Source organism: Cricetulus griseus, chromosome 2 (assembly GCF_003668045.3).
Source record: "Cricetulus griseus strain 17A/GY chromosome 2, alternate assembly CriGri-PICRH-1.0, whole genome shotgun sequence".
NCBI lineage: Eukaryota > Metazoa > Chordata > Mammalia > Rodentia > Cricetidae > Cricetulus > Cricetulus griseus.
Genome location: NC_048595.1, coordinates 322,159,045 through 322,184,706, shown reverse-complemented (window position 1 = coordinate 322,184,706; position 25,662 = coordinate 322,159,045). Strand labels below are relative to the sequence as shown.

Below are 25,662 nucleotides of genomic sequence, written 5' to 3'. Positions count from 1 at the left end.
CAGTTTGTTTTAAAGTCACCACTAACCCTAGCTAACACTCCTGAGTCTGCCAAGCAATGTGCAAAGCACTTGGCTAGCTATTCCACTCAGTACTGCCAATCGTCTATTGTGTAGCTGGTATCACAGTCCCCATTCTGAAGGGGACACTCACATTTTTGCTGGCAGCTATTGAGTAACTTGGCTCCAATCACCCAATAGCCATGTTTCTGATTCAGTTATGTTTCAGAAGCTACACATACAATGCTTAGGCTTTGTTTATAGTCTCCTCGTATTAAAAATATTCAAAAGATATCATAAATATAACCTTTGTAGCTCACAAATGGATAGGGTGTGTGTGGGGGGGGAGATTAACAAGTATACGTAACAGTCCCTCTTATCCACACTTTTGTTTTTCCCAGTTTCAGTTACCTGTGGTCAAACATGATCTGAAAATATTGTATGGGGAATTCTAGAAATGACCACTTCTTACATTTTCCACTGTGTGCTGTTCTGCTTTGTCCTGACAGGGATGTAAATCATTCTTTTGCTCAGTGTATTCCCATCATGTGAATTATCACCCATTAGTCACTGCAGTGTTACCACTGATCTGTCATGGTATCTCAGTGCCTGTGTTCAAGGAAAGCTTATGTATAGACCGTCGCTGTGTCGCATAATTTATCTCACTTTGTCTCATCACGTAGGCTTTATTTTTTGTTATTGTTTTTTTTGAGATAAGATGTCTTACATAGCCCTGACTGGCCTTAATCCTCTTGCTTTTGCCTGTGAGTTCTGGGGTTATAGGTGTGTTCTGCCACACTAGGCTATCATGTAGGAATTGTATCACCCTCCATCATCATAAGAATGTGTTACACATTTAGAAAGACTCCATTCACATAGCTTTAAAAAAATTGCATTTTATTTGTGTGCCTGGGCATGTGTACATGAGTGCCAAGAGGCCAGAGGACAACTTGTGAGAGGTGGTTTTCTCATGTGAGTCCTGGGGATTGAATGTGAGTCATCAATCTTGCTGGGTGACAGGCATTTTTACCCACGGAGCCATCTCACTGGGCCTCACATGATTTTATTGTTATATATATTGTTACAAATATCTTACTATTGTTGCTGATCCCTTAGTGTATTTAGTCTATAAATTAAACTTTCTTATCAGTATTTCTGTACAAGAAAAACAGTACACCCAAGGCTAGTACTGTATGCAGTCTTAGGCATTGATAGGATTCCAGGAATGTTTCTGTGCCTAAGAGGGAACTGCTGCACTGGTAGATAAACTCCAAAGCTTTTACAGAAACCTTTTCACCAATATTCTTTCCCTGTAATTCATAAAATATTACTAAACCTTTGTTGTTGTTGTTGTTATGGGAGAGGTAATTTTATTCCCAAAGTATCATTTAAAAATCACAGTAATGGTTCCTGTAGGTGTTGGAATGTCTCTTTTGAGTCATAGATTTGCTCCCTGACCTTGTGCCCTTGCTCTCTGTCAAGGGGCTAAGAGGGAAGTGGAAAGAGGGAAGTGAAGTCTCTACTAAAAAATGTGACATGGTACAATTTGACCCAGTTCTTTTGAATCGTCTCGACTTGTTTTTAATCTAATCCCTTGCTAGTCAGAAGGTTCATTCTCCTAAACACTACTGTGATTAAAAAAGAAAGGAAGGAAGGAAGGAAGGAAGGAAGGAAGGAAGGAAGGAAGGAAGGAAGGAAAACAAAGGAAAACAGAAAATTTTAGTTTTAGATGATTAATTCTTGGTCAAAGACTGAGAAGAGTGATCATTTCAAGCATCCCCTTGCACTCTGCCAAGGTCTCCTCCTCAGACATGAGACTTTGACAAAGGGTCTTTATAAAAATCAAACAGCCAGGCATACTGGTAGTACATGCCTTTAATCCCATCATCAGAGGTGGGCAGATCTCTGTGAGTTCGAGGCCAGCCTGATCTACAGATCAAGTTCCAGGGCAGCAAGGCTCCGAAGAGAAACCCTGTATTGAAAAACCAAAACTAAACCAAATCAAACAACCAGTGCCAGTGCCCTCTCTTTGGGGTATTTTTCTGGTGGGCTCTATAAGCATTTTCTGGAATGCTTGCTGTCATTTCAGTGAAGTGGCTTATTTCCATCAGGAGTGTTCTTTCTCCTCAGCCCTGGGTTTGGGAAAGGGAATCACAAAGAGCCATTCCCCATTTCTCAGAGAATCACAATGGGGTTGCTGAACTGCTGAACCACTACCAACAGCCATTAGTTTACTCTAGAAGCTGGTCTTGGAGGCCGCTGTATCATTAAGGAGTCACAGCAAGGCAGCCTTGCTAAAGATGGGGTTTAAGTCAGTCTTCCATTTAACCATAAATGAAAAGCTCAGTCCATCTTTAGTTCAAGGCCCTGTGAGAGGATTTTCAAAGAAAACTAATTCATAAAGCACAGAACAGGAATGCTTACAAGAAAGTCCAGATAGGAGATTTGGCTGTTTCTGAGTGTGCTGTTCAAGTTAGAACTAAACAGCGATGAACAGCAAAGATGAGTCATTTGTGATTACCAAATACTATTATATAGCTGCCATTCACAAATACAGAATTTCTGGGAAAGACTGTATAAGTGATAGTTAAAGAAACATTTGACCAAATAGCAAGTGTATTCTGATTTCATTCTTACAAGGCTTAGTGTTCTGGGGTTCAATTTGTAGGTTCACACATGCATGAACACATGGACTAGTTTAGAATACTTTCCTTAAAAACATTTTTTTTGAGCAATGTTATCATGGCTCTGTCTTGGCTATACAGGACATACTATCAAGTATGTCACTCTCCGGCTCATTCCTACAGTATAATCAGAATTTATTTAAGTCAAATGTGATGATTTCATTGCCTGTATTCCTCTATTCTCTCCATATTCTAAGAAGTGAGGCTCATTGTCCTCTATTTACTCATCACCAACATATGCTCTATTTTCTCCTTCCACTAAAGCTGCTTTAGAGAACAATCTGATGAATTAGGTATGAATGACTATTAGGGCTTAAAATATTACCCTTCTTGGATTATGGCTTTGCTCTAGAGAAATAAACCCGGAGGGAATAAATGCTACTGGCAGCATTGGAGGTGAGTTACAGTAACTTTTAGTTGCAGTGGTAGTCTGAATAGTCCCCTGTGGGAGTTTAAATTAACAAAAGGTTAGCACCAGGGCAGGTTTTAGCCTAGAGATTGGGCTTGTGTTATTTAGGCTGCAAGTCAGTTTATTTCAATCCATTGTACTACTCTCTCCCCGAATGGGGCTGGGCATATGTGCTAGGTAAATGTTCTACTATTGAGCTATATACAGATCCATATTTAACTGGGCCTTACATCTACCCAGGGGACGCAGTACTGGAATCCCAGTTCAGTGGAGTTCTCACCGGATAAAAGCTGCTTTATCCAGGATGCTCTAATGAGCTGCCCTTTCATCACAGCCTTTGCTGAGTTCTGATGTGATCAAACTCGAAACAAGAGGAGTAAAACAAAACTTTCTCATGTCAGTTGAAACAGTCTGTACAAATACAGTTTTGTTTTTTAAATATACAACGGTTAAAAGCCATGTTACTGTAAAATGGATAGCCACGTTGAAATAACTAGACTTGCCATGCTCAGGGCTACCAGTAAATGTTCTCATAGGCAGCACTGAGGCACTGGTACCACTGTCCATCTTCAACGTCTGTTCTATGCTAAGAAACCAACGCCGGTGTTAGTTCTAGCAGTTTTGGGTGTAGTTTCAATGCTTCCACTTCGATTCAAAACGCCTTGAATATCTTTGGAGTTATTCCAAGTATTTGTCTCTGGCGTGGAACTCACTTTAGTAAATAATTCTTTGGTGGACTTCGTGCACTCTTTCATTTGGATGCAAGCCAAAACTCATCTATAAGGCACACAGTTTTTTATTCAAACTTGGTGACGAACAATTTATCTCTGGGCTACAGACGGAAGAACTGAACCAGTGTCTTGAGGGACCCAGAGGCTAATTACCATCCCTGTGCATAGTTAATACAGCAGAGTGGGGGTGGACGATGGTTTGCCCAGAATCTATTCCATTCCCTCGGGTAAAACAAGGATGTTCTGTCTGCTAGCATACTTAAAGCAGTAACTGTAAAACGGCAATGTTATGGTTGAAGCTTTCGAAGCCATATGTGTTGACAGAATGCTTAAGTCTCTCTCTGCAATAAACGCAAACCCTGCCAGGCAGAACTACCAGGGCCAGTGAGACTTGCAAGCCCAAAAAGCGTAGGGGCTGGAAGGCTGCGCCGCGTTCGGAGCGCATCCAATGTTTCCTCTAACAAAGGCACCGTCTTGAGGCAATTTCGCGGGCCACGTCCCCCCTCCCAGCACCAGCTTTGTCTCCTCGCAGGGGCCCCAGTCGCGTCGCCCGCCGCTTGCAGCCAGCTCGGCCAGGCGTGGGAAGCTGCAGCGAGCAGCGGCGGTGGTTTCCTGCAACCTGAGCGTGCTATTAGAGGATGTCGGAGTGCTGCAGCTGAAAACAGATACCTGCTGCCTGTAAATCGGGGCTGCACTTGGACAACCTCTTTGCGCCAATTACGGCCGTACAAAGAAACTCGATCGGCCGGGGCGGCGGAGGCCTCGCGGGGTCGTGCGGAGCCGGCGGGCCGGGCCTCGCCTCGCCTGGGGGGTGGGGTGGCCTCCTGCCGCGCGCCCCCCGCCGCCGACGTCGGCCGCGTAGACCCCGTGCGCGCTGACTGGCTCGCGCCGGCCTTCGCCGGCTGTGGGCGGTTGGGGCGCCCCGCGGGAGACCGCTCCGCCCCGCCGCCGCCGCGCCGCCGCCGCCGCCGCCGCGCGCAGCCTCGGCCCCCTAGCCGCCGGGGCGGTGGCGCTGTTGCCGCCGCGGCCTGTGAAGCAGAAACTCCCTCCACCCCAGCCCGGCCCGGCCCGGGTCCGCCTCCTCCTTTCTCTCCTCCGCCTCGCCTCCCCTCTCCCGTTCGAGTGAAAGGTGGCGCGGCGGCGCGCGACGCAGCCTCGGTCCCCGGCGCGGGCCCGCGAGCTCCTGAGGAGACCGCGCCGCCGCGGCCGCGAGGGGGAAGAAGGACGGAGGAGAGCGCAGGGACGGCGGCGGGAAGACGAGAGCGCCGAGTGGCAGAGACAGCGCGGGACAGACGGACGGCCCGACGGACGGCTGCCTTCGAGCCTGCCTGCGCGGCCGGTCGGCTCCGGGCGGCGGCGGCCGGAGGGCGCAGGGCGCGCCGGCGCACTCGAGACAATACCCGCGCGCAGCGCGGGCTGGTGGGGGCGGCGGCCTAGCGCGGCCAGGCCCGGCGGAGCTCCGCGTCCTCGCCCCCGTGGGCCGCGCGTGGCCCCGCGGCTTCGGGGCGGGCGCCGTCCCCTCCCCCTCGGCGGCGCGCCGCCCCGGGGTTCCGGGTTCCCGGGGCACCGAGCTGGATCCTGCTTTTCACCCAGGCAGGAAGTGAGTTTCGCACGGCAATTCCGGGCGGTGTCACGAGTGAAAAGTTTTTTCCTTCGGCGGAGGACCTAGTTGGGGCCGGGAAACTCCTGACACAAGTGGCGAGCAGGAAGCCAGCCCGCACCCCAACCCCCACCGGAGCAGCCGCACTGCTGCTGCGGGAGGCAGCTCCACATCCGCCTCGCCCTCACGGGAGCCTCGGCGGGGTCCGCAGCCACGGAGGAAGAGCAGGAAACCATGTCAAGCCGAGCCTCGAGACGGCTGCCCTGAGACACCCCGAGAGGTAAATTTTTTTTTTTTTTAATGAAAAGCGTCGAGCAGCCGCCAAGTTCGTGGGGCCGGAAACGATACTTTTAGTCGGCTTCGCTTTGCCAGAGTTGCCTCACTTCTTGCTCTCGTGTCGGAGTGGCTTGGTGTTTCAGCAGCTGAATAGTATACAACTGGTTTTTTGGAATGTTTGCTTTGTTTTGTCCGATCTGCCGTCTGGATTCCTGTCTTTTAAAAGATGGGATTGTAAGAATGCGGTGGGACGAAAAGTTTTCAGCCATCGCAAGAAAGAGTGCCTTTGTTTGGCAGAAGGTCCAGAAGTTTTAGTGTTCCGGGACGTATACAATGTATATTAAGTTGCTGAGTCTGGCAACTTTTGTTTCGGAAGAAAGTTAAGTCTCTTGCTGCCGGGAGAGACTTGGTTCGCTCTTACTGAGATGGCTGCCGCATTTGTTTATGTTGGTGCAGATTGTTTTGGCTTTCGCGATAATCCTGCGGGGAGATGGTTCTGTTAGGACAGTTGCGTTTCTTTCGACTTTAGAACCATCTGCCTGCCATTCTCGGTTGATTTTTTTTTTTTTTTCCGTACGGCTAAGGCACTAGTTGTCGTAAGTAATGTACTCTTTTTAGTCATTAGCTTACACTGCTTGTTTGGTTACTCGATTGGAGACAACTAGCTGCTAGATTTTTCTTGAAACTGGTGTTCTAGGAAGCTGAAGGAGGTCGTGAAGATTATGAATAAAGATAGAGGAGGATGTGGATGGCTACAAAACAAAGCAAACCCCCAAACACCTACAAGTAGTTGATTGGTCAGGACTTGTATGCAGTTCCGATTCGGAGCATAGGAAAGGAAGAAGAAACGCTTGAGATTTTTCAGGGGAGTCACAGTGAGAAAAAGCGGCGCTGTTTTGCAATTGCATGGCCTTCATATTTTCGTGTTGGCCCATCTGTTTTTGTTTGGTTCTGCCTAATAAGTGAATAGGTACGGACTGTGCTAGTAGGAATTCGTGAAGCATGGAAGACATTCCACCAGTCGCTTCTGAACCAATGGGGGTCGTCTTCATGAGTAAAACTAGTTTTGGTAGCAGTAAACCCTAGTAGTTCGCCCTAGTGTACCTTTTTTAACTTCGTACCTTTTTAAGTTTAGGTCCCCCGCCCCCAAGTGCTTTTGTGGTAAAGGGAGGTAACAGATAATAGTGTATTTAAAAAAAAATAAAAATTATAGGTAGATGTAGCTTAAGGTTAAATTGATGTTTAATCAGATGCTACCAAAACAATCACCAGAAACCCGAGGAAAAAGAGTTGACTTCATTTGAAAGAGGAAAAGTAGGTTTTAAAGATCAGGACCAAATTAGTTCGCAGCTTGTTCTTGGCTGTTTCGCTTTTATTAAGTACATTTCAAAAGGAGAATAATTCCAGTATTTATATTGTTTTGTTACTAGGGCCTGTTCTCTGGAGTTTTTGTTTTCATTTTTATTTTATTGGTAAGATTTGTGAACCAACAAGTTATTCCTGTTAAAATTACGACTGCTTTATGAAGGAATTTAAAGTGAATAACTGGTGGGCTTTATGATTTGGGAACATATAATTAGGCAGCAAAAGAGGTTATTCTTGAGCATATGAAAGAGGGGAACAAAATAAATGACATTGAACTTCGGTTTCCTTTTATGGCTTCTGCTTGGCTTCAGAGCTGCAGCGCCTTAATAGAGCAAGTCTAGAGAAGGAACATTTCGCTGCGTTGATACTGTGTTGGTTGTGTAGGGAGGATTATGGCACTTGACAATGCCTACTCAACACCCCGCCCTTTAAAGGAGTAGTTCTGTTTTTCTTTTTTGGAGAGAGTAGTATGTTTAGGTTTTGACATTTTAAAAATGGGTGTTCCACCTTTGTGAATGTTTGTGAACCTTTGATCCTACCCCCCCCCCCATCAACAAGACATTTATTTTGCAGTTTACTGAAAGTTAGGTAAATTTAGCACTAAATTAACTAGTGAATATTAGGCTTTATACTGTTCTCAAACCAAAGATTTTTGAAGTCTTATTTAAAATGCAACAAAGGTTTGAAAAGGGATTTCTTTTTTAAAAGACAGTGATTTGAAGTCTTTCAGAATGGTCTCAAATTTTATATGTTTTCAGTATTGTGTAAGGAGGGAAGTTCCCTTCCTGGATTAAACTGTGAAGTAAAATAATTTACAGAGTGTTTGCCTGTATTGCATAGAAAGGCTTGTTAATGAAAATAATCTTTCAAAGCTCCACCTGATTCAGAATCAGGAGGCTTCCTTGCCACTTAAGAGCAACCTATTTTGAACGCCACATATATAAAATACTTAGCGAGGTTCAAGAATGGAAACAGTTTTTATTGTGTACTGTTTCCTAACCAAATGATAACGATAGAGGCATTTCTCATTTATTATTGGTAGTAAATCTATGAAATTTGGTTGTTTAAGACATTTTTTCTATTTTTGACCTTTTTTAAATTTTTGTTATAGTGAACACTTATCTGCCCAGAAGCATACTTTAAAATTTCAGAAAATGAGGTACTTATTTGAAATAACTATTTTATTTAATTTTTCTTTAATTAATGCTATTTGTTATCCTTTTTTCCATGTTTATCAATTATTTATTTTTGCCTTGCCTTTTTTCCCCCAAAGGTCCTTAGTTCATGCATATTAATCCTCAAAATGTTTGAAACATGAAACAGAAAAATTGATTTGATCAGTATGTTTAATTCTGATGTTTGCATTCCAACTTAGTGTGCATGGCAGTCAGTATCTTAATGCTTATTAGTATACTGTTCCATCAGTTTTCTTTGTCTACCTCAGTGTCTCTGTAGTTAGTTTTTTCAGGTTGCATATGTTCTTGTGTCTTGATCTATAATTGCATTGGTATTCTATCACACATTATTTTTGTCACTTCCAGTTTTGTTTCATTGAATGAAGGTCTTGATAAGCTTTCTGAATGATAGTGTAAGAATAGAAAATAACATCTAAAAGTAAACAGTAAAATAAAGCTCTACTAACATGGAATGTGTCTATGAATTTATGTATATATAGTATGTTTTAAGAAACCCTAGAAAAAAGCCGGGCGTTGGTGGCGCACACCTTTAATTCCACCGCTCGGGAGGCAGAGGCAGGCGGATCTCTGTGAGTTCGAGGCCAGCCTGGTCTCCAGAGCAAGTGCCAGGATAGGCTCCAAAGCTACACAGAGAAACCCTGTCTCAAAAAACCAAAAAAAAAAAAAAAAAAAAAAACCTAGAAAATAACAAAAATGTTATTTTTGTAATAAAAATAGGTATAATAAAGCCTGTGAAGTTTATTCCCTGGGACACCCTTATTCAGATTTTTGTGTGTAGTAAGCTATTTCTTTTTTTGTGCTAGAAGGATTAAGAAAGGCACGTTGACAACACCATGAAATTATGACTAATTAGTATTACTGTGTGAGAATGGGAAAATGGAAAGAAGACTAAATAACTTAGAAAGTACAGATGTTTCTGAACTTAATGAATCATTTGCATGCTGATAGACTGATCAGAGCTGGAACTAATCAAGAATGCATTCAGTACACCACCCCTACCGAGTATGATGGCTTAGCCTGGACCACCTTACCCATGCTCACAACACACTTACTATTCCTTCAGTTGGGCAAAATCATCTAACACAAAGCATAGCTTATAACAGTGTTTAGTATCTCATGTAAGTTATTGAGTACCTGTATCAAAAAACTCTGGCAACCCATTTCACTGTAGGGTATCCTTTATTCTCGTGACCCTTTTTTGTGGCTCCTGAGAAATATCAAACCTTGGATCACTGGTTGAAAAAGTGATCAAAATTTCAAGTAGTTTTTGCTGAGTGTGTATCGTACAGTGAAACAGCTATAAATTGAACCTTGATATTTCAGAGACCAATTGTATTCTGAACCACTTATTTTGGGACAGAATGCCTTTACATTTCATTTGCAGGTTGGAGGAGTCATTCTGTTGTAATGTTACTACATTATGAGAAATAGTAATAGTCCTAAGATTATATGGTGTTCCGATCTTAGAATCACCAATGCTTCTGTAAATTGAGAAGCCCTGAGAGTTTGGGTTTATGCCAACTATTGATTACTATTCTGTTAGAAATTAAAACAAAATTAAAAATAACAATAAGCCATTGCATGCTAACATTGTTTGAGAAAATAAAAAGTAATTATTTTCCAAAACAAATACAGTTGTGACATGGCACATGGAAAGAACATGGATTGTTCCAGTTCTTTCCATGGCTATTTAGGTCCCTTGCATAAAATGGCATAGTAGTTGTATGTAGCCTAGGCACATCTGCTGAGATACTTTAAAGCAACTCCAGATGACTTGTAATACTAAATACAGGGTAAATAGTAAATACTGTTAGGAAATAATGACAAGAAAGCAAAGTCTGTGTGTATTCAGTATGGATACAATTTTCCCCAAGTATTTTCAACATTGTTGAACCTAGGGATTTGGAGGACCGACTATAAAAGAGGGATGTTTTTGCACTTTTGCAAGTTACTTGTGTTAGGCTTAATGGCTGAAATCTCATATATCAGTTTCTTCCATCTGTTGCAATATGTTGTTTTGATTGAATTGTAGGAAGAAAATCTATCCCATACAGTTATGTTTCTAGGAAAGGGAGGACTGTTTTCAAACACTCTTTAGATACTTACAGGGAGAGTCTTGAGTTGAGGCTTAATCTTTCAGCTTGCTCCTTGGTTTTCAGTTCTTAATAAATTGTTTTTGCAATACAGTTTCTAAGAACTCTCCCCCTACCCTAGAGAAGTTGGCTTTTATTTTTCAGCTGTATTTTGGCCTACAAGTAATTTGGAAAAACTGAGGTATTACTTATTTTAATATTATTTTCTGTTTCTTATTTGAAATTATGTCTTTTTGTGCCTGGTAGATCTGTTGTTGTTGTTGTTGTTATTATTATTATTATTATTGGGTAAAGTTTTTATTAATGGCCTGCCTTGTACCTTATTAGTCATTTAAGCATGACCAATACTTGTTCTTGCTTTGGTAATTGCTTAGAGGAGGAGAGTTGTACTAACGTGTTTCAGCGTTAGGATATGTGTGTAGATCTTCTTGGCACAGGTGTTTCCTGTCCTTCAGGAGATGCCTTCCTATTTTCAGAACCCTGCTGGCTTGTCAGTTTCCCACAATATTGGAGCTTCAGCGCATTCATTTGACTGTAGCTTGTCTACAAGCTGACTTACTGCTCAGACACAGTTCTCCCAGTCCTTCTTGCTAAGAAAACTGTTTTTGGAGATACATTTTATGCTTATTTTCAGCATATGCCCCTCATGTATAGTAATAGCTATACTTGTTTATCCTTTGGCTGCTATAAAAAGTTCAAGACAGAGTTAATGCCTGTAACCACCGATAGTAACAAACCCTATACATTTTTGTTTGTTTTGTTTCTCGAAGAAGGGTTTCTCTGTGTAGCTTTGGAGCCTGTCCTGGAACTTGCTCTGTAGACCAGGCTGGTCTCGAACTCACAGTGATCCACCTGCCTCTGCCTCCGGAGTGCTGGGATTAAAGGCGTGCACCATCACTGCCTGGCTTCAAACCCTATAATTGCATGCCTTTTCTGTCTTAACTAAGCACTTGCCACATACTGTGGTTGTGACTTTATTTTTAAATTTAAAAATTTTAAGTGGTACATATTGGCTTTGAGGGCCTCTACCTGCTAAGCAGGTAGTCTACCATATAATGGTAGCACCTCCCACTCCCCCCATCCCGCCCCAGTGGCTGTGACCTTTGCTGTTAAGGTGGGATAGCAAACTAGTGTAAATTTCTTTACAATTTCACAGATAGAGGGAAGACTCCTTGTTGTTGATTTGGAGACAGGGTCTCTTGTAGCCTAGGCTATGAACTCACTGTGTAGCTGAGGTTGGCCTTGAACTTCTGATCCTCTGCCTCTAGTCTCAAAGTGCTTGGGATTATAGGTGTATACCGATACACCTGGTCATAAGATGGACTGATTCTTAATGTGGATTTTTAGCAATTTCTTATTTTTTTCTTTTATTATTGAGAACTTGTACTTTTTTACTGAAAAGGAAATGGCTTTTCTTTGACTTATTAGCATGTTTGCTTTTTGAGTTCATTGAGTAAAATAAGCTTTATGTGAACACAATCCCTGAAATACCTCTACAATGTATCTGATACCTCCCTAGATGGCTATTACTTAACTGACAGGCAGGGAGTGTATCCAGTAGAGATGCACTGGAAAGGGATAGTATGAGATTTTACTTAGAATTTTTATTTCCAGAATTTTTTATCAAGTAGTTTTAGACCATGGCTGACTTCAGATAACTGAAACTGTAGGCTGTAGAATTGGGTAACCTGGACCATTCATTACGTTGTGTTTGTTGTCACCTCCCCTCCCCAAACCTTGCTAGTTGAAGATTACCTTGTAGGTACATACTCTTCCCAGGTTTTAAAAATGGCTACAGACTTTTTGAAGGCTCTCCCTCTTGTGTGTGTGTGTGTGTGTGTGTGTGTGTGTGTGTGTGTGTGTGTAAGATAGGGTCTTATGTAGTCTAGATTGACCTCAAACTCTAGCCAAAGATGACCCTGAACTCCTGATTGATCCTTCTGCCTCTGTCTGCTGAGTGTTGTGATTACAGGCACATGTGCCATTGTTTGCTACCAGGACTGGTTTTATGTGGTAGTGGGAATCAAATTCAGAGCTTTGAGCATGTTCAGCAAATACTTCATCTGAATTATATCCCCAGTCCTTTTCTTAATTTTGGAGGCGATGACAGGACATAAAAGTTTAATCTATTTGTTCTTTAGCCTGTTTGACAATAAATGCCCTTCTGATGCCTTATCACTCTAAAATACCTCCATGTTTATTTCTTATAAAAAAGGATATTTTACATGACCACATTATGGCTATCATAGTTAGACTTTAACACGAACACTATCTTCCAGACCCTATCAGTAGTCTTTATGTGTTACAGTTGCTTGTCACTCTGCTCCTGCAATCTAGCACAATTTAGGCACTGATACATTTGAAAACTACAGACTTCATTATTTTGTAGAATATGCCTTTATTTTCAATTATCTGATATGTTTCATATTTAGTTCTTACATTGGATTTCATAATTAAATTGCTAGGATTAGTTCTTCAGCATCCTTGTCAGAGATTTACACTCTCCTGTGTTCTTATGTCATCAGGTGCCTTTTTTTTTTTTCAAGATCTCCCCCCATTTGTAATTAATAATTTGAAGATAGGTGTTTTGAAATGTAAATATTTTTATTAGATTTTTAATTTACTTACATCAAATTACTCATGATTTCCTGCTATATTCACAGGGCTATAATTCATTTTCATTAATTTTGAGGTTCATTATTTTTAATGTAGGGCTGGTAATTGAGCATGATAGGCCAGTCTACTCCCACTGAGCTGTGCTTCTATCCCTCATGTTGTTACTGAATTGGCTAGTGAGAACTTCTTCCAGTTGGCTTATTTTTTTATTTAATTAACTTAGAATACAACTATGCTTTTTAGATATTCTAAACTGATCTGCTACTTCCTTGGTTGTTAAAGATTTATCTGTGTATGTGGGAATGCATGAGCACATACAGGTCAAAAGTTGTCCTTGTTCAGTGTCCTACTCTACCATCCTCTACCTATTTATTCCTTTGAGACAGGTTTTCTCCCTGAAGCTGAAGATCATGGTTTGTTTCCTTCCTTCTATGCTGGAATCCAGCAAGCCTCCTGTGTCATGCCCCCAGGATGGGCTCACAGGCTTGTTCAGGATACCTGATTTGTTTTGTGGGTACAGGGATATGAACTCCAGGCCTCATTATTTGTGTAGCAAGTGCTTTTAATCATTGAGACATCTCTCCAGACCCTCTTTGGTTATTTTAAGAGGAAAGTGGTACTTAGGAACCAGAGTCTGGGTACTTACTTTATTGCTTTTAGGGTGCTGCTGCCCCAGGCCTCCCAGTGTGCAGAATCTTTTTATGAACACATATTTGTATTTGCATCTATGTGAGAAGACTATGAGTTTACAATAACACTAATTCTAATCTACACAGACTTTTCAATTTTTTTGTTGTTGTTGTTAGCTTTTTTAGAGAGGATTTCCCTGTAGGTTTTAGAGCCTGTCCTGGAACTCTCTTTGATGACCAGGCTGGCCTTGAACTCACAGAGATCCATCTGCCTCTGCCTCCCGAGTGCTGGGACTAAAGGCATGTACCACCACCGCCCAGCCAGACTTTTCATTTTTCGTTTCCTTTACTGGGGATCAGACTTGGGGCCTCTGTCATCTGTATCTCTAGTTTTGCTTTTGCTTTATATTTCAAAAAATGCCTTACTAAGTTGTCCAGGCTAGTCTTGAACTCGCTCTGTAGCAGAATTCTTGCCTCACCCTCCTCCAAGCCTCCCCCCTTCAGCAGTGAATTACAGACCTCTGTATCACTAGGACCTGCTCATTCTTGGCTGTCTGTCCAGTATCTGTAACATCTCTGACAGTGAAAAGTAGCCCCCCCCCTCTCTCTCTCACACACACACACACACACACACACACACACACACACAGAGAGAGAGAGAGAGAGAGAGAGAGAGAGAGAGAGAGAGAGAGAGAGAGAAATTGGCATTCTGAACTGGAAGTCCCTATAGGCCTTGTACATGATATGCTAAGTGATCTCTCTAAGCTATATCCATCCTGAGTTTGGTACTTTTACTGTTGCCCTTAGACTAGTTCCTTATAGAGGTAATTGTTATATTCAGTGTAAATGCAGTGATTTTGATACATCTATGCTTTTTCTTTGGGGAGGGGTGTTACTTGATGCAGGCATGTGTATGTGTTTGGGGAAGCCAGAGCAGGAAATCCAGTGTCTATTGTTCTCCACCTTTATTGACATGAGCTGGGGGGGTATGAACTAGAAATCCACCTTCTTGACTAGGCTGGCTGGTAAGGGAGCTTGTAGTGGCTGGCTGTGTGTGTGTGTCCCCATGCTGGGCATATGAACACATATGCTTGCAGAGCAAGTACTCAAGGAGCCTTTCCCTAATCCTTTGTGCCATGTCAAAATTCTATTGTTTATATCATCCCAAAGTTTGTTTTCAAACTACAGGTTAATTCTAAACTTTGGAGTGGAGGTGTTTACATTAGGATCTATATGAGAAACTTGTGATTTAAAAATGAATTTCTTTTTTGTCGCACTGTCATTTACCCTAGAATTAATAGGTCAGACTTTCCTATCCTTGGAGACTTTGGAGATGATTTGAGGTGCATACCAAGATAGCCCTTTGTTATTAGATCTGCTTTTGGGCTGAAAGAATCCCATGAGCTGTTTAGGTGCTCTGTGAACTCCATGAAATGTAGTTTATTGTTTTGGTGTACTATGTGTTGGGGGGGGGTTACACAGCTGTTTGATACGTCATAAGTAAGAGAAAGCCATTTCTAAACCAGAGACCATACTAGTCATCTTTTTTTTTTTTTTAAGGCAGAAAGCAAACAAGTAAACTTTGTTTTCTCTCTTTTAATACTTAGACATTTTGTTATTACTATTGGGGGGGGCGGGGGGTGCATACAAGTACCACAGTGAGCATGTAAAAGGCAGAGGACAACTTTTGGGAGTTGATTCTCACCTACCATGCAGACTCTGGCTTTGCAGCAAGAACTACCTGCTGAGCCTATTAACTCACCCATTAGCAGTCATCTTTAGTCTTTACTATTGTTCTTATTTTAGTTATTGGAATAGTTTCTAGTTTTATCAGTTTTACCTTAATTTGTTTTTTTTGTTTTGTTTTGTTTTGTTTTCAAGATAGATTTTTCTCTGTGTAGCCCTGGTTGTCCTGTATTCAATGAAAGTATCTTATCAACTGGGTTATATATCTGCAAACCTTCATAAGAAGATTTTATTACTGCCTGGGGGCTTCCATTAAACTTCCACTTGCCTTCTCTAGCATTGTCAGCTATAAAAATAAGCAAAAGGAAACTTACTAAACTCTGAATGTTTATAGAGAAACGAAGATCCTTGGGTTGATTCTTTTAATAGTTGGTTCCTTCTGTCTCTGTGTTTGAAGACATCCTCAGTTATCTGAGAAGGACCTCTTGAGCATTGTTACTGTACTGGTTCTTTTTCTCTCTTTGAAAACAACAAAACAGCAAAAACCCTAAAAACAGCAACAACAACAACAACAAAAAACAAAGCCACACCAACTGTCTATAAACATTTTCCTTGAACTGCTATTTCTTTTGATTAATAAAAAAGGAAGCTGTCAGCTCAGTGGAGGAAGTGAAGGTCTGGAGATAATTTAGTTTATCAGTAACATTAAGATTAGAAATATGAGTCCAGTTTTTCCAATTCTGTTGCCTTCACACTTATATTAGTATTTCTTTAAGTATGCTTGACAAGTCTGATTTCTTTAGACTAGTACTGTTTCCTAAAGATTTAAATTAATATTAGAGAAAACATGTTGGGGTTCACATAAGTTAGGGAATCCTGGATTAATACTCCCCCCCTTTGTGGCAAATGTCAATTTATCATAGATTATAGTTTTTAAATTTTAGCAATAGTTGGAACACAGTTCAATTTACAAGAACTGTTAGTATTAATATTTGAGGCAGTAAGTTCCACAGAAGTTTATCTTAAAGCAGTATGCAGATTTTTGTTTTTTCCAAATACACATATGCTTTCTGTGTTGTTTTAGGTTTGCAAAAAAATTGCCATTAGATGAAGTGTTGTTTTCCCATTTCCTATATTATTAGCATCTTATACTTATGTGGCATATTCCTTGCAATTGATGAGCTAATACTGATACATTATTACTAACCAGAGTTCATAGTTTATTTTAAACTTTGCTTTGTATGTTATACTGAGGTCTTTGACAAATATATGACAACTATGATCTGCCATTATTGCTAAGAATAGTATTCAGTGATGTGGCTTAAATGAAAGGAATGGCAGCATTGATATTAGGGATGGCAGTGAGGAATGCTAATACTCTGTGATAAGACAGTTATTTTACCTGAGATCCAGTTGTCTTGTACTGACTCTTATATGTGCATAATGTATTACCAATGTGAAAGTTCCTTGTAGTTTTGAAGACATACATATTTTATCTGGAAAGTTGAAATTAAACAGTAGCTTCTTTTATTTCTGAGAAGTAGGAAAATGATTACAGATCAAGTGAAAGATCCATTTAAAAACAATATCGATTAATCATTGAAATAGTCTTAGGTAGCTGAAGCTAGAATCATGATCCTGAGTGATGAGATTTTAGGCTTAGGGCCTGATGTCCTGCTGTGAAAGCTCAGTTTCTTTAACTACAACTGCTGTCAACTTCTAGATAATTTCTACTTGGTTCAACCCAAGAACTGTAGTTCCCACTGACACATCTTCCCAATATTTACAGAGCCTCCCAGCTCCCCAGGATTTTCCTCTTCAGTTTCCTTACTGTGTTAAAATACACATAAAATTCACTTTGATCTTCTCCTCCCCCAACAGTAGAAAGGAAAGTTTATCCAATCAATAGTGTAGATTAGAAAGGAATGCATTGTCAGGGTTGACAGCTGGCCACGTTAGTGAAGGTACTAAAGGGCTGATCTTTTGACTTTTTGAGAAAGTCTAATATAGCTAAGGCTATCTTTGGACTTGCTGTGTATCTGAGGGCTGACTTTGAATTCCTGGTCTTCCTGCTTCCACCTCTCAAGTGCTGGGATTACACGCATTCACCATCACTCGTGGCTTCATTATTTTAGTGTTTTACAGTTTTAGCATTACGTACATATTGTTGTATACGTGTTTCCACCATCCATCCATTTCTGATATTCCTTCTCTTATAAAATTGAAACTTATTAAAAGTGACTTTATGGTCACCCAGTCGCTGACAACTACTATTTTACTTTTTGCCTGTGTTATTTTTGATTATGTGATATGTATTTTAGGATAATGTCCTTAAGGTTTCTCTACAATATGCCTGATACTAGAATTTCCCTGACCATAACCAAGGCAATTTATAGAAGAAAGAATTTATTCAGGCTTACAGTTTGTGCTGGTTAGTTGTTGTTTTTGTCAACTTAACACAAGCTAGGGTCATTTGGGAAGAAGAAACCTCATTTAAGAATATGCCTCCATCAAATTGCCTGTAGGCAAGCCTCTGGGTACATACATTTTCTTGACTAAAGATTGATGTTGGAGTGTCCAGCCCACTGTGGGTAGTGCCACCCTTGGGGCAGGTGGTTCTGGTCTATATAAAAAAGCCAACTGAGCAAGGCAGTAAGCAGTGTTTTTTAATAGCTAAGGCAATTAGAGAAATACAAATAAAACAACTTAGATTTCATCTTACCCAAGTCAGAATAGTCATGAACAAAATAAATAAACAAACAAACAAACAAACAAACAAACCAACGAGGCCAAGGATTTGGGGAAAGGGGGGAACCTCATTTACTATCATTGGGATTGCAAACTGGTGCTGCCAATCTGAAAATCAGGTATGGAGAATTCTCAAAAAGCTAAAAATAAATCTATCATATATCCCAATTATACCATTGCTTGCCATTTGCCCAAAGGACTCCATACCCTACTTCACAGATACTTGCTGAGCCATGTTCATTGTCACTCTGTTTATAATAGCTAGGAAATGGTAACAACCTATGCCTGTCAACAAATGAATAGATAATAAAATGTGATACATATAAACAATGGAATGTGACTCAGCTATGAAAAAAAATAAAGTCACGACATTTACATGTAAATGGGTGGGGCTAGAAATATTATATTGAGTGAGGTAACCCAGACCCAGAAAGGCAAAGGCTACCTTTTCTCTCATCTGTAGTTCTTAGCCCGAAACTTTCAGATGTGAATACAGAACCTGGAGTAACCACAGAAACCAGGAAAGTAAAAAGAGATCATGGGAGATAATGGGTGGTGCTAGAAAGGGGAATAGCAGAACACAAATTATATGGAAATGGGAAAACCAGAGTGTGGGGGAAGTATTAGGAAGGAGGATGGAGGTCAGTACAGAAGGAAAAAAGGGAAGGAGGGACAAACAATACTAAGGATGTTTGAAAAAGATGTAAGTAATCATATCTTACACTTACCTAAAATTATATGTATTACATATACATGTTTATGTGTCTTAAATGAAGTTATTCCACTTGGGCTGGTAGTGCTCCCACCCAGAACCATAAACTGTCTAACAAGAACCACAGTACCAGGTATGAGAAACCTGATGGTGGTTTGAATGAGAATACACACCCCCTCCAGTCTTGGGCATGTGAACACTTGTCCCCAGTTAGTGTCACTTCTAGTTCACCCATTGATTAGTGTTGTGGTTGAGGTTTTCTACCCCTGTCACCATGCCCCTACTGTTTGTTGCTATTCCTTCTGCCACGATGGACTCTAAAAACCTTCTGGAATGGTCCATGTCTTGTTTGCTTTCTGTTGCAAGCTATCCCCCCCCACCCCCCGTGTGTGTGTGTGTGTGTGTGTGTGTGTGTGTGTGTATTTAAGAGTTCTGCTTAGGTCTTTCTGTAGTAATCCTAAATTGAGGTCTCTGATCCCCCACCCCCACTCCCACCCCATTAGAATGAGGTTTCAGGAATTAAGGGAAGTGCTCTTACCAGACTAGGAAAGATACACAATATTACCATGATGTAACTTTGTTTACTTGGTTAGGGTAGTATAGTTAGGGTGGATCTTAGTGAGTTCACGGTCAGCCTGTTCTACAAATCGAGTTCCAGGACAGCCAGGACTGTTTCACAGAGAAACCCTTGTGTGTGTGGGGCGGGGCGGGGGGGGGGGGGGCAGTCCACCTTCAGAAGCCAAATCGGACCAAGTAAGTTGGACCTACTGGAGAGAACTAAATGTTCAGGAAGAGATGTTTGGATACTTTGGAGATAATTCTTCATAAAGGTTTGCCCAATATGTTACCATACTTTTGTATGTTTTTTTCCTGTAGGACCACTTAAGTAGTTGGCATGTAAAAGAGACTATGGCATAGCAAGGAAGGCTTATATCATTAATCCAAAACCATAAATATGTTAGCAAAAGAAGTCAGTCAAATGTAGTCAGTTTGCGATTTTAAAATTTGATTTATATAATCTTTACTGAGTCCTGAGGTTTTTTTTTTTTTTTTTTTTTTGAAACAGGCTATCCATGTAATTCAAGCTTTCCTCCAGTTTGCTGAGACAGGTCTCTTGCTGGGACCATATTATAGGCTCTTAGATATGGCTAACCTGGCTGGCCAGCAGACTCAAGGGATCCCCTGTCTACTTCCTCATTACTGAGAATATAATCATGCACTACCATGTCTGGCTTTTTAGGTGGGTTCTGGGGATCTAAGTCAGATCCTTATGTCTGCAGGGTTGCACTTCACTGACTGAACTATTTCCTTCGCCTTTCTTTTCTTTTTCTTTTTTGGTTTTTCGAGACAGGGTTTCTCTGTATTGCTTTGGAAGCTGTCATGGAACTCGCTCTGGAGACCAGGCTAGCCTCGAACTCACAGAGATCCACCTGCCTCTGCCTCCTGAGTGCTGGGATTAAAGGCGTGCACCACCAACACCCAGCTCCTTCGCCTTTCTAGTTAAATGTTTTTTATTATTATTATTTTTCAGGTATGTGTGTGTACTACTGAGTGTATGTGACGGTCAAAGGACAATCGGTGGGAATTGGGTTCTCTACTTTGACCATGTATGTGTTTGGGATTGAACTCAGTTTATCAGGCTTGGCCTCAAGTACCTTTACCTGCTGAGCCATTTTGCCAGCCCAGTAAGTGGAGATTTCATCATGGTTGTGTGGCATACATATGCTGTTCCATGCCTTGTGATAATTCTCCTATGTTAGAAATTTTGGATGGCATATCACCAACATGTAATCTGTAGTTGTGAATGTGAATCTTCATTTATTTATATCTATTCTATCCTAATAAATAGAATCATGCTATATATACTCTTGTGCCTGGCTTCTTTCATTAAATAATGGTTTTGAGATTCATCTGTGTTTAGTCAATAATTCACTCTTTCTAACTGCTGAGTGGCAACTCCTCCAATTTGTTTATCCATCTTTTAATTAAACATTTGAATTCAGTCATTTAGGGACTATACAGCTGCTCCCAACATATTGCAAATGCATGTTTTCAATTCTCTTTGGCAGATGGGAGTGGAACTACTGTAGGTATATATTTAATTTTAGAAGGAGTGGGCATCAATTTTTTCAAGTTCTCTACAGGATACTAATATGCACCTTTAAAATACTTAATGACAGCCAGGCAGTGGTGGTGCAGCCTTTTATCACAGCACTTGGGAGGAAGAGGCAGGCAGATCTCTAAGCTTGAGGCCAGTCTGGTCTACAGAGTGAATTCCAGGACAGCCAGGGATATACACAGAATGTATGTCTACACATACACCCCCTCAAAAAAAAGCTTAATGACATTTTCTAAATGTGATCATGGTTACGTATGTGGCTATAATAATTAGTACTGCTGTTTATTCTATGTTCTAGTTAGTGGAATAGGTTACTCACCTGCCCCCTTTTTAACCTTGTATGGGGTTTGGAAGATTAAACTACCTATGACTTCATTTCAAATAAATAAAGTATATTAGTCAATATTCCATTGCTACCAAATGTCTAAGATTGGTACTTTTTAATTAAAGGTGATTTACTTAGCTCAAAAATAAGGTTGTCTGGCATGGGCACTGAGTTGGGGGGGGGGCTTGAGAGCGCTCGAACCCCTGTGTGGAGAGGTGCAGAGAGAGAGAGAGAGAGAGAGAGAGAGAGAGAGAGAGAGAGAGAGAGAACAGAGAGACAGGAGAGGCACATTATGTAGCTGAGAAGCAGACAGAGACAGAGAATTTCTCATCACTATGTAATCCAGATAGTATCAAACCTGTAATACTCCTGTCTCAGCCTCTTGAAGGTTGAGATTATAGGAATACTACCATAACACATGGCTCAGCTCATAATTTTGAATGCTGAAATCCAGGCACAAGAGTATATATAGCATGATTCTATTTATTAGGAAATATTAAAACCCAGCTCTCACATTAGATGTGAAGAGTGATTGCCTCTGAATAGTAGGGCTGTTAACTGGATGGAGGGTATAAGGGAACTTTTTAGGTAATGAAAATGTCCTGAAACCCCAATATAATTGAATATACTCTAAGATATGTTCATTTCATTGTATAGCAGCTTCACCAAAAAAAAAAAAAATCCCCCAAAGAAAAACAAAACAAAACAAAAATGACAGGAGAAATGGCTCAGTGGGTAAAGTGTATTTGTCACCAAGCCTGACATCATGAATTTTATCCCTGCAAGTTTTACTTTGACCTGTGTGTCATGGCATGTGTTCTTCCACCAATAAATAAATGAATATAGTAAGAAGTTTTAGAAAATGAAACAAAAATATGCAGTCTAGATCCTGCATGCCAGAGATTCTGATCTGAATTATTTAGGGTGATAGCTTGGGTATTGGATTCTAATGTACAGTCGTAATTAGGAACTTAAGAGTTCAGCTGGGTGGTGGTGGACACCTTTAATACCAGCACTCAGGAGCCGGGAGTTTGGGGGATGGTGGGAATGTCTGTGAACTGGAGGCCAGCCTGTATTATTTTTCTTTTTTTAATTCTTTTTTTGGTCTTTCTTCTTTTGGGATTGGGGGCAACCTGCCACCCAGCTCGCAAATAAATCACACAGAGGCTTATTCTTTCTTATGAACGCCTGCCTGGCCTTAGCATGGCTTGTTTCTTAAATTATCCTGTCTACCTTTTGCCTTTGGGTTTTTATCTTTCCCTGTTTCTGTATACCTTTCTTTACTACTTATTCTGTGGCTTGCTGTGTAGCTGGGTGACTGGCCCCTGGAATCCTCTCTTTCTCTTTCTGTTTCTCTATCTTCTCCTGTTTACTCTCTCTGCCAGCCCCTCCTTTCTCCTGCCTAGCTATTGGCTATTCAGCTCTTTATTAGACCAATCAGATGTTTTAGACAGGCAAAGTAACAGACACAGCCTCCAGAGTTAAACAAATGCAGCATGAAAGAATGCAACACAATTTTGCATCATTAAACAAATGTAACACAACTTTAACTAATATTCTACAAGAAGTCTGGTCTACAGAGTAAGTTCCAGGACAGCAGGACAACACAGAGAAACTGTCTTGTAAAACAAAAAACAAAAACAAAAACAAACAAACAAAAAACAAAAAAAAAACCTGAGTTCAGTTGTAAGAATCATTGATCATTGGTTACAGATAACTTGCCTTTGGATGTAGTCCCATCAAGAGTGCAATTGCTACTATAGACAGTTTCTGTTCCACTTGGTCCTGGTCCTGCGGCTGTTTTGTCCCAAAATAAATGCACAGAGGCTTATTTAATTATTAACTGCTTGGCTGAGGGCTCAGGCTTCTTATTGGCTAGCTCTGTCTTAATTATTAACCCATTTCTACTAAACTATGTATTTCCATGTGGTCTTGGCTTACCAGAGAATGCCTGGCGTGCTATCTTCCTGATAGTTCATAGCATCTCCCTGGCAGCTCCTCTCTGCCTCCCTCTTCTCAGCATTCTAGTCTGGTAGCCCCGCCTATATTTCCTGCCTGGCTAGATCCTACCTGTCCATAGGTCAGAACACCTTTATTCATCAACCAATAAGAGAAAAATATATTTACAGCATACAGAGAGGGACATCCCGCATGATGCTACACTTGTAAATTGACACAGATATATGGTATATTGTCAACTAAACTACAGTTAGAAGAGACATTGCTATTTGTGATAAGATTTGATGTCAAAAGTTAGATAAATTTAAAAATTTTAAATTTTAAAACAAATCTTAATATTCTCTTAGTTTACTGGATATTTACAACTTATTAAATAAAATACTGTGCAAAAAGCAAAACAATCTACCCACTCCAAATACAAGCATTGTATTGACTCCTTCATGACAGGACAACAATTATCCCTGGCCTCTGACTAATGCATTTACTACCATATGTGTGAGAACCACTGTCAGATTTGGTGTTAATTACTCTGTCATTTCCTTATTCCGTAAGGAAGTGTACTTTTCCATTTGAGTTCAGTAATGTGTAAAGATGAGTTTTAGGAACCTTTGCTGGGGAGGGCACTTTAAAACTCTTAAAATTGTGTGTCTGTGCAGAGCAGTGGTTCTCTACTTTCCTAATGCTATGACCCTTTAATACAGTTCTTCATGTTATGGTGACTCCCAACCATATTCATTGCTACTTCATAACTATAATTTTGCTACTGTTATGAACCTTAATGTCAATATCTGTGTTTTCTGATGGTCTCAGGTGACCCTGTGAAAGGGTCATCTAACTCCACTGGTACATGGGTATGTGCATATTTTAGTGCAGATGCCCACAGAGTCCAGAAGAGAGTATCAGATTTCTTGGAGCTGGAGTTGTGGGCCATTAGATGACAGTGCTGGCAACTAAAATTGGCCCTCTGAAGAGCAGCAATTGCTCTTTAACCTCTGAGCCCAGGGGTACATGTCAATATTGAGAGCATCCAGCCAATTTGGTATTAGAGGTAATGGAGATAGATGAGTGGTGAGGTCTGTGAGTGTCAATGTTTTATTGTGTTGCAGAAAACTAATGATCTAGCATTTGACCAGGAAAGAGTTGTCAAACCAAGAAAGACAGCTTGTAAGTTACACGTATTTAAAATAATGCCTCAGTGAAATGCTAGAGAAATGACTAAAATACTGAGACAGGTCACTTATTTTTAAAGTCATGTGGAGGGAAGAACAGTTATTGTGTAAATGTATAATATCTCAAAAATGATACTGAAGAAACTCAACTGATCTTCCATTTGGATGAAAAATCAGTGACTTCCTTATTTGTATAAAATTTGTTTGATTAGAGCATAAATCCTGTTTTCTGAGTTAACAAAATAGCCAGCAAACCCTTAATATTATTAGAGCAGAAAGGAAAAGTATAAACAGTAATCCATCTAAGCAGAAAATAACCAATAGCAACACATTATTTAGTAAATATCTGCCAAATAATGACCTTAAATATAAATGGTTTTAACTCATCAACAGACACAGAGAATCTTACTGGGAAAGTGGAGAAATTAAGCTTCTAGGAAAAAAAAAAAACAACATGTCTATCTGTAAAACATCAGAGTTTAAAATACAGTTTACAGATGTAGTTGTGTGTTTCTATTTTGGGCAATATGTTTCTGGACAACTTAAAGCAAATATTAGAACTTAATGTGACTCAGGAAACAATACACTTGTTTGCTTTGATTCTGCTTAAGTTTCCATAACTTTCATGTACATACTACATGAAGGTATATTTATATGTAAGCATTTTATAAATGAAGGTGTTTCATACTCATAACTTTAGGTTTAATACTATAAATTATTTTTCTCCAATTTTAAGAATTTAGATTAGCTGATTTAACTAGGGGCTCATGCATTCCAGTTAAGCACTCTACTCCTGACCATACTCTTAAGTCTCCATTTTAGTAGTTTTCATCAAATTCTGTAATTTTTTTCAAAAACAATTCATACTGAGATTAAGAAGATAAACAATAATTTTTTGGAAGAGTTCTACCAAAAATGTGATTTAAAAATAAAATCAAATATATCTGTTTTGAAATTTTGTTACTAAATACAGTTTAACATAAACATTATTCACCTGTAAATAGCATAATATATATTTTTAAGAATTTTATGCAAAGATATTTTTAAAGCTTTTGGTTAAACTGTAGAAATGGTGGCAGCTTCCATTTACTGAGTTGATTCCCATTTCAGAGATGCCTATGTTAATACTACTCAGTTAATAAAGTTTTTTAGTAATGACAGTCAGTGCATATTAAAAACTGTTTCAGGGCCAGTAAGATGGCTCAGCAGATAAAAGTACTTTATGCAAACTCGATGACCTGAGTTTGATATTTTGAACCCATGGTGAAGGAGAGAACCAGTTCTTGAAAGTTAAAGTGAAAGGGGTGGGGTAAGATGGTAGAGATTAAAAAGAGCCTATTTTAGAAGA

General features: G+C 40.2%; 1 protein-coding gene across 1 annotated transcript in view; it reads left to right on the top strand.

Annotated features, from left to right (window-relative positions):
• The first annotated feature begins 2,486 nt into the window (after positions 1-2,486).
• The window catches only part of LOC118238195 (atherin-like), a 36,064-nt gene continuing 12,888 nt past the window's right edge, over positions 2,487-25,662 (top strand). The window contains exons 1-2 of the mRNA XM_035438781.1: positions 2,487-2,571; positions 4,354-5,701. Coding sequence (XP_035294672.1) covers positions 2,487-2,571; positions 4,354-5,258 — 990 coding nt within the window. The 3' untranslated portion in view covers positions 5,259-5,701. The remainder of the gene's footprint in view (positions 2,572-4,353; positions 5,702-25,662) is intronic.